The sequence below is a fragment of the Melopsittacus undulatus genome, chromosome 3 (assembly GCF_012275295.1).
Source record: "Melopsittacus undulatus isolate bMelUnd1 chromosome 3, bMelUnd1.mat.Z, whole genome shotgun sequence".
Classification (NCBI taxonomy): Eukaryota; Metazoa; Chordata; class Aves; order Psittaciformes; family Psittaculidae; genus Melopsittacus; species Melopsittacus undulatus.
Genome location: NC_047529.1, coordinates 58887603 through 58901000, shown reverse-complemented (window position 1 = coordinate 58901000; position 13398 = coordinate 58887603). Strand labels below are relative to the sequence as shown.

At 40.1% G+C, this 13398-nt stretch overlaps 1 protein-coding gene across 1 annotated transcript in view; it reads right to left on the bottom strand.

Annotated features, from left to right (window-relative positions):
• The window catches only part of CRYBG1 (crystallin beta-gamma domain containing 1), a 100244-nt gene that overhangs the window by 61487 nt on the left and 25359 nt on the right, over nt 1-13398 (bottom strand). Inside the window, exon 2 of the mRNA XM_034061194.1 lies at nt 6269-6398. Within this exon, the coding sequence (XP_033917085.1) occupies nt 6269-6398 (130 nt within the window). The remainder of the gene's footprint in view (nt 1-6268; nt 6399-13398) is intronic.

Sequence of the window (13398 nt, the reverse complement as noted above, 5' to 3'; positions counted from 1 at the left end):
TCTGAAAGACTATTTCAGTATTAATCATCTCAAACTCTTGCAAAACATAGTATGACTCAGAGCTAAACATCACGTAAAATATCTAAAAGTTTAAAGGACAGAGCAAATGAAATATTTGCTAAGTGTCTAAGTCCTTTGTTGACCATATAAGAAATGCTGGCATAGCCAGAACAAAATGAGGCATTCTCTTTCCCTTCCTACATCTCTCCACCCTACTCAACTGGTTTGGTTTGAAAATTTGATTACTTCAGTGTTCTTCTTGCATTAACATTACTTTTTTTGCCCAGATCATAGCAGGGATGCAGCCTAAGAATAGGAACAAGTTGCATAGACAGAATAAAAGGAAAAAAACCCACAACTTAGATAAACTATTATAATGTTCTTATGTTTTCCTAGACATTTAAACCACAATAAGAAATTACTGTGTTGGCCAGCACAATAACACCCTACTGAAATCCATACTAGAAGACATACAGAAAATGAATAACATAGCTATTCTGAGTGTTGTCAAAGAAATGTTGCGATCCATCCTCCATCACGTTTGGTCTTTTTCCATCCTCTCTATATACCTTTCTCTTCAATTCATATAAATACATCAGGATAGTCTATGGATTAACATCCCCCAAAATTCCTTCAATTCATACATACATTTAATATACATCTGTATATATAAATGTAAGCAAAATTCCTATATATACTCTAGCTTATAAAAAATCTCTATTGCTATAATTTTCATTGATCTAAACTGAAGAAATATTAGTGCACTAAAGGCATATAACATGCAGGTGACTCTCATAGGCAGACCTGGCTATTTAAAGAGGTTAAAATTTATGCTTTAAAGTTTAAAAATGGGAAGCTACTTTGCAGGAATAACAATGGGGAGCAACGTGATTAGAAAGCAGCCCTGCCAGAGTGAGCACAAGTATGACTAATCAAAAAGGGAGTAAGTAAATGCCATCTTTTTGTGGGTATTATCAGGGGATTTTGAATCTGTCTATCTGTAAGAGGGGGAATTACTGGTAGAAAAAAAAAATAAATAAAAAAGGAAAGGAAAATAATTCAGGCTGTCAAGCCTGGGAGGGAGGTAGAAAGTGCGACCATTATTTTAGGGAAAGAAGTTACACCTGGGGGAGGAGGGTGACTGAGAGCATTGTGCACTGGTAGGAGTCGGCACGGAACGTGCGCTATCGGTGAGACCTCCAACCCAACTTGAGTAAGCCTTGCTGTATTTCCCACAGGGGAAATAACAGTAATTTTACCAGGTAAAGAACACAACAGTTATACTGAAGAAAAAGATAAAAAAAATAACTAACAAAAACCCAACAGCTCAAAGTGTATTATTTTATACAAAAGTTGATGGTAAGTGTAGTTAAGCAGATAGAAATTCTGGCAAGAATCCCAGTATCCAGCACAGCACTGAATATGAATTTTTCCCTGTTGTTTTAGGGTTGGGTTTTTTTTCAGGTAGTAAGCTGGCAAGCCATAACCTATTTCAAACAGCTGAGGACCTATCCAGATTTTAAAAGAAATCAAAATGAAACGAAGCGCAAGCATCACCCTTCCTTTTTCTCCTGCAGTCTTTGCACAAGGCAGCTTAGAGCTCTCCTGAAACATTTGGGTTTTTTTTTCCTCCTTTGAGATAACCTACACCAGCAAATATTCTCAGCCCCTGCATGACTCACTTCATAGGATTTTGGCTACAAGGTACAAGGTTTTGTTTTGCTTTCTGGTTCCAGGTTAGAGAGGGATGCCTTCTTTTGGTCTCAGGTTTTGGGAGGAGATCAGTTAACCACTGGAAGGCCTTATCTATTAAAAATTGTGGTTAACTTTAAGGCAAAGACTTGCTCTCCTCAGGGCAGGCTCCTCTCACCTATCCACAAACCAGTAATTTTGTTGTCTGTTACTTTGGAAAGTGGTTCATCTGCTTTCTCACTTACTTGGTATTGGAAGTTTATCAAATGGCAGCATAAAATGCTTTGTTTCTACTGTTTAAACATCACTGTGGGAGGTGATTTTGTAACTCCTTGGGATAGTCTTTAGGTTTTGTTATTTGAGAAAATAAAGCACTGTAAAGAGAAGCAGTATTGGGACCTGGGCTGTATGTCTTGCCAACATTTCTCTGAGCAAGGGAAAAATGAACTCAAAATATCTTAGACCCTGATGAGCTATCATCTTGAAAGATTAGCTGAATGAGCAGCAGGAATTAGGAATCTGCATATCTGCTGTCTCAGGAATATGGCAAAGGCAGTGATAGAATAAATTCATTTAATCCAGTAATTTGACACAGAATCAAAATGGGCTTCCATGGCCACACCTGGGTGTTAGAAGTACTCCACCCAGTTTCCTTCATTTAATATTCATGTCATAGGACTAGAATCTTTGTGTGAAAGGCAGTGGCTGTGTTCAGGTAGCAAGTAGGTGTGAGAACTCTTATCTAGATGGAGAATCCTGAGAAACCTTTAGACAGGTACCTGGTTATAGGTCTGAAAATATGACTAATCAACACCTGAATATAAGAGGAGAGACAGCATTAGAGCACATAGATGTGACTTAGGGAAAAAACCTGTTTAGACCTAAGTATCCCACATGGAATTTTAAAGTCTAGATTTTTTGTGATCACTGTTTCTAGTGCACAGGAAAAGTATATATGTACTGAAGGATTAAGAACTCTTCATTCACTTATTTTACGATCATCAGAAGCCAATCTAAATTTGAAATTGTTCTCTACAAGAATAAATGCCTTTCATCTTAACTGTATGGAAACCCATCAGCTTAGAGTCTATTTGCCTTTAACTTAATCAGGGTCATTTGGGTTTGCCATATCACAGATAGGGCTCCTCAATTCATATTAGTATTTTGTCACCATTGAAGCTGTATGACTGCAAAATATACATTTATTTGTGATTTGGTCTTCAAATTGAATTATTGTTTATTCAATCAGAACAGAATGAATCAAGCATTCAGGAACTTGTTTATTCATAGTGAGAACACTGGCCATATTGTTTTATTAATTAAACAGTTTTAAAGATATTCTTAGAAACAATCATAAAATTGTGGCCACAGCTATCTACTTCATCTAGGTTATGCGACAGCTGAAATATTCTTCAATGTAGATCTGCACAGACATTCTAAATATAAACAGATATCTAATCAAGCTATTTTGCCTTCATTTGCAAACAAACTCAAAGACACCAAATAATCCTCCTGTTTAGCTCCAGTAAACAAAACACCAATTAAAAGTATTATTCGGGAAAAGGAATAAGCTGAGTTTTAGAAATATAGAAATAAAGTGTTTTTCAGAAGTGACATCTAGAAATTATTTGGTTTGGGGTGTTTTTTGATTTTGCTGCACTTTTTATTGTTTTTTTTTTGGGGGGGTGGCAGTTTTTTGTTTGGTTGGGGTTTTGTTTGATTGGTTGTTTTTTTTTTCATTTATTGCATTACCAAATTTCTATTTGCCAAAACACCAAAAGAATAACTGCTAAACCTTCATTTTTGTAAAACAAAAGTTTTGTGCAGTAATTAGTATAGGACTAGAAGAATCAAGAAAATTAAATGTATATTATTTATTAATTTCTCAGAGATCTAGGTACCTCCAGTGATTTAATAAACGTATGCTATTGATATAATTTTTATAATATAGGTGTTAAATACAATATTTTAATATTATATAATATTTTTATATAAAGATATGTGAAACATATTTTAAACATATGCCATTTATATATAAGAATAGTCATTGTTGTATAGCTGACATTTTCATGTGTTAATATCAGAAGCTTAAAACAAAATGACAGATTCCAGATGGCCTTGCAAAGGGAAAAAAGTAGAAATCTTTGTACAGAACTGGAAGTACATCCAAATCAGCATCAGAGGTATTTGATGAGAAAGTAATCTTGATACAGAAGGATGTAACTATTTATGGAAGTCAAACAAAAAGAGAAACAAAGTTACACTGTATATCAAGAACAGTTGCTGTGAAGTACAGGAATAGGTAAGACAAAGATTAGTTCAACAATCCTGGAAGAAGATGAAAGCGGAAAACCAGGGTGTATTATGATAGAAGTTTATTACACACTAGTTAATTGGGTGGAGAGAAGACTTGTTTTTTGATCAACCAAGGGAAGCATCCAAAAGGACAGAACCTGATGGCTTTAATTACTTCTTGGAATTAATTTTTTTTTCCTTTCTGTTGGAAAAGAAATACAAGACAGAGACAGTCCAACAAGTTCTTGGAATATGCTGGGGACAGCTTTTTCTTCAGGAGGTGAGGAAAACCATTAAGGGAGTGGCTATTTTAGATCATCTGCTGACTAGTAGGTATGAACTGGCTGAGAGTGGAAGGGAATTTAGATGAAAGTGAGCTCTATCGTTTAATGATCACTTCCACAAAAAGGAAAAGGAAAGCAGCAAAATTAAATTACTTTTTTTTTTCCACCCAGAAAACAAATCCAAATGTCAACCAGCTCCAGAGGCTGATAAGCAAGGTTTCTTAGGAAGACTGTTTAATTAGTAAAAGAATGCAGGAGAGCTGGTCTGTTTTAGTCATTGTTGGAGCCAGCTCCTAATTATCTGAGGTAAAGGAAATAACCTAAATTAGGGAAAACCAGATGATAATACAAATTAGGCTGTGTATATTAGTCTGCAAGACTCTACTTAGTACATTCACCTTTGAAAGGTTTATGAGCAGATCTCCATATAGAGAACAGCAACAGAGAGCAGCCTGGTGCAAACAGCTTATGTTCTGTCATCAACTCCTTTCTACTGCTGAGAAATGCTGAGGGAAGGCAGGGCTTCATTATATCTCCATAAACCATCTATCATCATCAGGTGACTGTATTATCACTCACATTAGCAGATTATCCCAATACAGAAGAAACAGCTGAATTTACACACACACATGTACACCCCCCCCAATTTCCTTGATTTTCATGATTTATTTTACTATCAGACCTTTGCATTATGCTTCAAAGTATAAAATGATGTAGCCTGCTCTAATATTCTTTCAGATGCTTCATTTAGGGGCTTTTAAATGTTCTTACTACCAATGAATTGGTTCTAGGTTAGAGGATTGACACCCCAACAGTTTAACTTAGCTGTAAGTATGAACAATTTATTCCAAAAGAGGAACAAAATGCCAACTCACAAGCTCACTAAATGACAGCTGAATTCTGCCATTCTTAAATTTCCACTAAAAAAGTCAAATGTCTACTTGCTTTCCTAGGAGAAGTCCTTGCGAATACATGAGTCCATCCAAGACAGCAATAGGGTGAACAGCAGGTTTTTATTGTTGGAAAGCTAATTCCCCAGCTAGTTCTACTGCAACAGAAATATCCCATCACAGCAGTATGCCATTTTGCTGTAAGGAACTGAGGTCTTTTTGTAGGCATGTTTCTACAGTATAAAAAGAACTAAGATGATGAATGAGACCACAACGGATGTTTGGGGTGTATATTATTTGTGTATTCAACTAAAGACCAATGAGTCTTTCCAAAAGGCTTCATACAGAAATTAGTGGATGAGATTTACTGGCTTGAAAAGACTAGACAATAAAATTTTGTTTTAAAGACAGAATATTTTAAGCCGTCATCAAATATATTCAGATGAATATTAGTTCCACAAGCAAGAAAAAATCAACTTTTTCAGTTACTGGCCTGCTATGTACTTTTGTTAATGTGGAAAAAAAAAAAGTATTTCTCTTCCCATGGAAAGATTACAATAAAGACAAGAATGGCATTGCACAACCTTGTCTGCAATCTGAAATTAAATTCTCACATTAGAACAGAAGTAATTAGCATTTTCCCTACCTTGCTTCCATGCAGTAACACTGCTGCCAAGCACATGAGTAACACTACATGAGCTAAATGAACACTAGAAAACAAATGCACAGCCATTTCTCCTTCTCTGGAATACACTTAACATAGACTGTACAAGTGTAGGTGCTTTTCCTTTATTATTTTTGCCTATATATATTTTATGAACAAAAAAGGAAAAAGCCATATGGTTTGTGAGAGCATGTGAAAGATCTCCTCGAGCCATTTCCATTGTTGGCTCTTCATGCCAGCTATAGTCATTACGTACCTTCGTTGTTTCCATATATGATATTAATTTGAACGTTTTCCAGTATTTCAAACATAGGAAGGAAGATTACAATTATACTTAAGTGTTAAATTTTGTTTTCAGAATAGTAATCTTCTTTATGATACATGTGTGAGTGCATGTATGTATACATATTTTTTTTGTAAACATGCATATTTAGTTCTCTTACCTTTCTAAGTGCTGCTGGTAATGAGGCAGTAGACATTGATATCGCTGGAATAACAAAAGAGTGTGGACAGACTACTGACGGCATTTGATCTTCTTGAACAGTATAGCGTCTGCCTGACAAATCATAGTACCTGAAAGGAGAGTAAACCTTGTTCAATCAATACATTCTAGTGAAATAAAGTCTGAGCTAATATCTGCTGTATTCCTTGGCAAAACACACTAAGCAGTTTTCTCGTGTTGTAGTGGTTCCAGGCCTCTGGTGCTTGTAAAGTTTACAGCCTTATTTCAGCCAAACCACTTGCTCCTCTTATTAGACATTAATTCATCCCACCTGCATTAGCGATCTGAAACTCTAAGTTGTCAGCTTTTTCCTGATAACAAAACAACCAAACCCCAAATATAATATCCAGTAGGACAACCACATCAAAGCCACAAGGCAGAAAAATTAGTCATCTTATCTTATGTCACTCCATCTCTATGGACATAGCAGATTACAACATTTGGGGTTTATAGTTCCGCATTACATCACTGTTTTGTTCACCTTCCTTCCGGAAGCTGTCTCAATGAGGAATCAGTTGAATTCTCAAAACAGAAGGGAAGCAACTTTTTGCTGTCCTATCTGTCCCAAAATATGTTCCGTTTTGCTGTCCCAAAAGAATACACTTTGAAAGAGTTTTCAATCTTTAAAACAATACATTATTTCTTGCCAAGTTAGTCCTAAAGCTTACAGGACCTAATTTTGCTTATGTTAATTCTGCAGTGCCAGTTTTGAAATTCTGAATCTGAAGAATGTGGAAAAGTTCATTTACTCTCCTAAGAGAGAAATAAAATAGTAAAAACTGACTAACTTTATATAATTTCTTTCATTTCACTGTCTGAAAAATCTAAGTAGCAAGAATAAAGAATTCTCTGAAGATCAGGTTTCATTAAAAAGGTTGATAACAATGTTGTTTTAAATATTTAGAGCTTTAGATGATTCAACAGTTAGATAAAATCCAGGTTTTTACCAAAAAATGCATGTATTTTGTTTGGGTTTTCTTATTTTAAAACTGGGCAGTATTTTTCAGAGGATCATAGGACAGTTCAGGTTGGAATGGACCACAGCAAGTCTCGTCCAATGTCCTGCCTTAAGTAGGGTCACACCAGGTTGCCCAGGGCTTTAACCAGTCAATTGATGTTGGTAAATGAGAAAATGAACATGAGCCAGCTGCAGTGTGTGCTCGCAGCCCAGAAAGCCAAACGTATCCTGGGCTGCATCAAAAGGAGCGTTACCAGCAGGTCGAAGGAGGTGATCCTGCCCCTCTACTCTGCTCTTGTCAGACCTCACTTGGAGTATTGTGTGCAGTTCTGGTGTCCTCAACATTAAAAGGACATGGAACTGTTGGAACAAGTCCAGAGGAGGGACACGAGGATGATCAGGGGACTGGAGCACCTCCTGTATGAAGACAGGATGAGAAAGTTGGAGCTATTTAGCCTGGAGAAGAAAAGGCTGTGTGGAGACCTCATAGCAGCCTTCCAGTATCTGAAGGGGAGCTATAGGGATGCTGGGAAGGGACTCTTCATTAGAGACTGTAGTGACAGGACAAGGGGTAACAGGTTAAAACTTAAGCAGGGGAGGTTTAGATTGGATATAAGGAAGAAATTCTTTACTGTGAGGGTGGTGAGGCACTGGAATGGGTTGCCCAGGGAAGTTGTGAATGCTCCATCCCTGCAAGTGTTCAAGGCCAGGTTGGAAAGAGCCTTGCGTGGCATGGTTTAGTGTGAGGTGTCCCTGCCCATGGCAGGGAGTTTGGAACTAGATGGTCTTAAGGTCCTTTCCGACTCTAACTGTTCTATGATTCTATAACTCACATACAAGGAGTGGAGATATCACAACCTCTCTGAGCAATGGTGAAAACATTTTCCTTTACATGCAGCCTGAATCCCTCCTTTCTCAATTTTTGCCTGTTGTCCTTCTGCCATGCCGCACTGTGAAGACAATGGGTCTGTCTTCTTGGTGACCTCCTCACATGTACTGAGGGACCTCCAGGCTCCTCATCACCTCCCAGAGCTGCTTCTTCCCCCAGACTGAACAAGCCCCAAATCTCCATCCTCTCCTCACAGGGCACATGCAGCCTCACACACAGTCCCTGACAATACTGGTCACTGTCCGATGAACTCCTCCCAGTTTGAAACACTGAGAGATCTTTCGGCAGAAAACACCCTCAACAAATACCTGCTTTTAGAAAAAAAAAAAAAAAAAACAAGTCTCAAAATATTTTGGTTTGGTTTGTCCTTAACATATGCACATTTTCCATTTCAGTTGGATCAAAACTCTCTTTCACATAGGCTACTTTTCCAGACTCATCACAGTCTCAAACCCAGCTCTGTTTGTACAGCTTTAGTTGCAAATTCAGTTTTATAACTGACTGCCATAAAGAATCTTCAAAGAGTAAAATAAGGCAGCAGAAAAGCCTCGGGCATATTTATAGAGGTGTTCAGTTTATTGCATAATTGTGGTGAAAATGTTTTGACATTTTAACACATATCCCAATAAACATGTGCAATTATTTTGTTTATTTACCTATTTATAAGGAAGAAACTGCATCACCCTTAATAGCTGGTTACCTTCTCCAAGTCATAGGTGACTTTGAGCTGTTAATCTTGAATTTAATTTTTTGCCTCTACCAATGGACCTTGCTTTTGGGGTGGTTCCACACACGCTCTATATGGGACAATTCAAAAGTCACATTAAGCAGCTGCTCACTTAGTGCTTAAAGATCCTCTTGCACCCTACCCTGTCAAATGTATATACTAGAGGCCTCTGTAAGACTGCTCAAGGGAGCACCAGTAGTCTGAGGACTATCAACTCCGTGACTCAGAGCAGTGGAACATGTGACATAGTATGGGAAGGAGACAGGGAAGGCACTTAGTTGAAGTCCGGGTAAGGAAGAGGAAAGTAACGGCACACCATGGGAAGCATACAGAAGAGCTGTCAAGTGTTGATGTGACACCAACACTCACATTTGAGTCCATCATTTGTAATGGTGCTGCTTGGCTGGTGCCAAGCATCTGACCCCCAAGTGCTATGTAATGAACATATGTCAGAAAGCAACATGCCATTGATTCCTTGCATCAAAATGCCAAAAGGAGGAAGCTCTAGGAGCAAACACTTCCTACACAGGAAGTCATGATGTTTCCTCAGCATCCCCTGCTGCAGAAGGAGGTTGTGCTGGTCCCCAGGTGAGGCAGCAACATCCACCAGAAGGCACCTGCTGTCTCCCCTCCAGCAAGCCTCATCCCCATAGGGTCACTCCTGATGGGCCATCAGTCCCTGAGACACCATGAGACCTCAGGGCACTAGCAGGTCCATGGTGTGGCAGCCAGGAAGGCGCTGCTCTCCCAGTATGGTGAAGCAGCACTGGGTTTTTTCAGACACCTCTTTTTACAGGACACAATTTCACACCAGAAGCTGGAGCTAGCAGAAGTGGCGTGGAAAGTTTCAACCTGAAGACAGTGTGCTGGAAAACAGCCAACACCAGATTTCCAAAGGGGTTAGAAAAGGCACTCTTTGAATTTCCTCCCAGTTTCAGGTACATCCTCCCAAAAATCTGCTGATGAGCTGAGCTCACCAGAGCCTCCCAAAAGCTTTACTTTATGGCAACGGGCAGTTTTCCAAGGAAATGCTGTGGTACGCTTCCCGCCTGAAGGCACAGGCACGCACACAAGCTCCCAGAGGCAAGCCAAGGTGTGAAGGCACAGCGCTGCACCATCGCTGCCTTAACTGCCCAGCCAAATTCTCTCCTTCTAGCCCAAATGCTGAGCAGCTCATCCCAGCTCCCTGCAGAGAAACTCACCATGGGGCAAGGGCAGGCGGGTGGACAGTTACCATAGAGGAGCTGACACACTGTCAGCCCACACCCTTGCTTTCCTCACCTAAGGTTGCTTCTGTAACCATACACACTCGCTCAGAGCCCCAAGGGCCCAGGGGAAAAGGATGCTTGCAACATGCTGGGCACATTATGAAACCCTCCCAGAAGTTTTGCAAGGTCCTTCAATTGTTGGAGGCACTTGGAGAGGAGCCTTGTCAGTGGAGGTAAGAATTTACAAATCAGGACAATGGTGGGGTGAATATTTATGATAGACCATATAGCATATTGTTTGTTACATGTTTAGCTACTAAATACTACAACAAATCAGGTAAAAAGTGCTCATTTACCTTGTCTACAGCACTGTGTGTCTGACATACTGTCTGACACAGTTGTGGTGCCAGACAGCAACTAAGAACCACAGGGCCACTCACTCCCTCCCTGCTGGTGGGATGGGGGAGAGAATTGGAAGAGTAAAAGTGAGAAAATCATGGGCGGAGATAAAGACACTTTAATAGATAAAGCAAAAGCCACACTAGCAAGCAAAGCAAAACAAGTTCATTCACTCCTTCTATGGGCAGGCAGGTGCTCAGCCATCTCCAGGACAGCAGGGCTCCATCATGTGTAATGGTGACTTAGTAAGATGCCATCACTCCAAATGTCCCATCCCCCCCTTTTCATTCTTCCTCCTGTTGTATCTGTTGGGCACAATACGATATGGTATGGCATATCCCTCTGGTCAGTTGGGGTCAGCTGTCCTGGCTGGGTCCCCTTCCAGCTCCTTGTACACCCCCAGCCTACTTGCTGGTGGGGCAGGGTGAGGAGCAGAAAAGTCTTTGATGCTGTGCAAGCACTGCTCAGCAGTAACTAGAACATCCTTGTGTTATCAGCACTGTTCCCAGCACAAATCCAAACCATAGCCCCATACTAGCTACTATTAAGAAAACTACTTCCATCAGAGCTAAAACCAGCATGTTTTGATACTGCTAATGAAAATAATAAACTTTACAGTAAAGCAAAAGGAACAGCAGCTAGGAGCCCTTGGAAATTACCAAGCTTTTGAAGAGAGCTTGAGGCACTAAAAGGAGGAAGGAGAAGTTCTATATGTACATCCATCTCCTTTTTACCAGTACAGGGATACTGGTTCACAGCAGAATGACTGACTGGAAAAGGAAACAACCAGATAGGAATGAAACTGAGGAGTACTCTTTATGCTGCAGATCACACACTTTGTCCCTATCGCTCACACCTGTCTGTACCTAAGTCCCTAATAGTAATACAGTGCTGTCCTGTTAACAATCTGAAGATACTGTCTTAAAATATCGTGACAATTACAAATCATTTTGAAAGGGATTAAGCTGAAGACAAAAATATATGAAAACACTAATATAGGGCCAATAAGCAAACAACTCACAGCAAAAAAAGGAGGTTGCCATACATTTTACACTAACAGTGTTTACTGAACTGGCATCCTTATAATTTTACAACCATGACTTCCCTCATAATCCATGATATTCAGCCCTGATATCCATCTCCAGTCTGCTAGTTTTCAGAACAGTCTTCAGTCTGTACCTGGTAGATGGCTCTTGCATAGTAATTCCCATTTTCAATCAACACTTTTAGGATGAGATAATTTTTTTTAAGAGAGAGCATGTACGAGCAAGAACAACTCCATTAAAATGGAATGAAGACATTTTGTTTGTTTATTCAGATCCTCTGCCCAGTTTCCCCCTTCCCACGCCATATCAGCACTTAAATTTTTCCCTGGGACCAGCAAGTATCAATTTGATCAGCAAAATGTCTGTGCTAAAGATTTACTGCAAAACACAGAACAACAATAACAGCGGTAAGGGGCTTTTCCCTGTCTCACCCACTACTGTGGTGCTTGTGACTATGATAGGTACACCTATGCTCTCAACTAATTTACATCCCTGGTTCATGCCCTGGTCCAGTCCCCTTGTCAGCGATACTGCACATGCATCGTTTTGTGCTTAGACTCTTTTCTGGAGGAAACCAACTACTTCTCTCCAAAGCAAAGCTGAGGTGCAGCTCTGTGGATGGGCTGCGCTAGATGGCAGAGCAAGGATGGGACTATACCAGCTTTGGCTCCTCCTGCCCTACACCATCTCAGACAGCCTCCTACCTTCAGACACCCCTAGTATCCCTCGCATCACACCCCACAGCATGCAGCGTACCTTTGGCATAATGCTATAAAAACACCGGTCTTGCAGGCAGCAGAGCAGGCCTCGCATTACCTCAGACACTTTGAACTGAAGCCACAGAAATATAATTAAGGTCTTAGAGCTAGAGGGGCATCGGACTCAGGTCAGGTGTTACGCAGCACAGACACTGCCAGTTCACTCCAGAGGTGTGAGAGGTGTGGATGCATATGTAAGGATCGCTCCCTGGGGCAGATCCTTTAGCTGTGTAGACTGTATTTTAAACAAGTTTTGGAGCTGTTTTTGTTTGGGGTTTTGTTGTGTTGTTTTTGGTTTTTTTTATTGCACTTTATATGAGTTGCTGTAGTTACAGTCTTAATATATTTTGAGCATTTCAAACAGTCAGCTCTAGGCTGAAGTTTTCCATACAAAGCTACTGCTTGTTACTCCTTCTGTCGTCTCCTCCACAAAACCAGTATGTGGACTTCCTGAACAGTCTGCAGCAAGCTACTTACTGCATTTACCTCACCCCTTCCCACTGCCTCAGCAGTCCCATTACTGTATACCTGGTTATAGAAGAAAAGAGTCGACTTAAGCTCCCACACAAAGTTGTTTGTTACACTGGGGTAGCTAAACACCTTTCGTACCTACCTACCTACCTACCCACACAGGTGCACAGACACACACGTTCTTTAAGGGACGTGTGCTTGAGACATAACTGCTGTATGACTTTTCGCCATGGGAGTGACAGGGTGCGTGTATGATTTTTATAGGAAAACTGAGCAACTCAAACTTCTCCAAAGAACTTATGAGTGGTTCTGAGCAATTCCTGGGGCATGGCATCAAGAAGCAGCAGGGCAGTACGCACTCTCCTGTGCCAGCACCCTGCCATCTAATGGCCAGCCTTCAGATTCACAGGTGAATCAAGTTTTACCTTTCTGCCTCCACCTTTCTAGATCCTAGAGATAGAAAAGTCTGTTTAAAGTACCTTAGGTCACATCTTGCTAGGGCAGATATACTCCTGCTAGTTTATTTTGGAGTGTTCTGTCATACATCTTAATAATAGGGTTTGTATCTCACCTAAAAGTACCTTTTGTTATAGTTACTCTGCCTTACTATGTCAG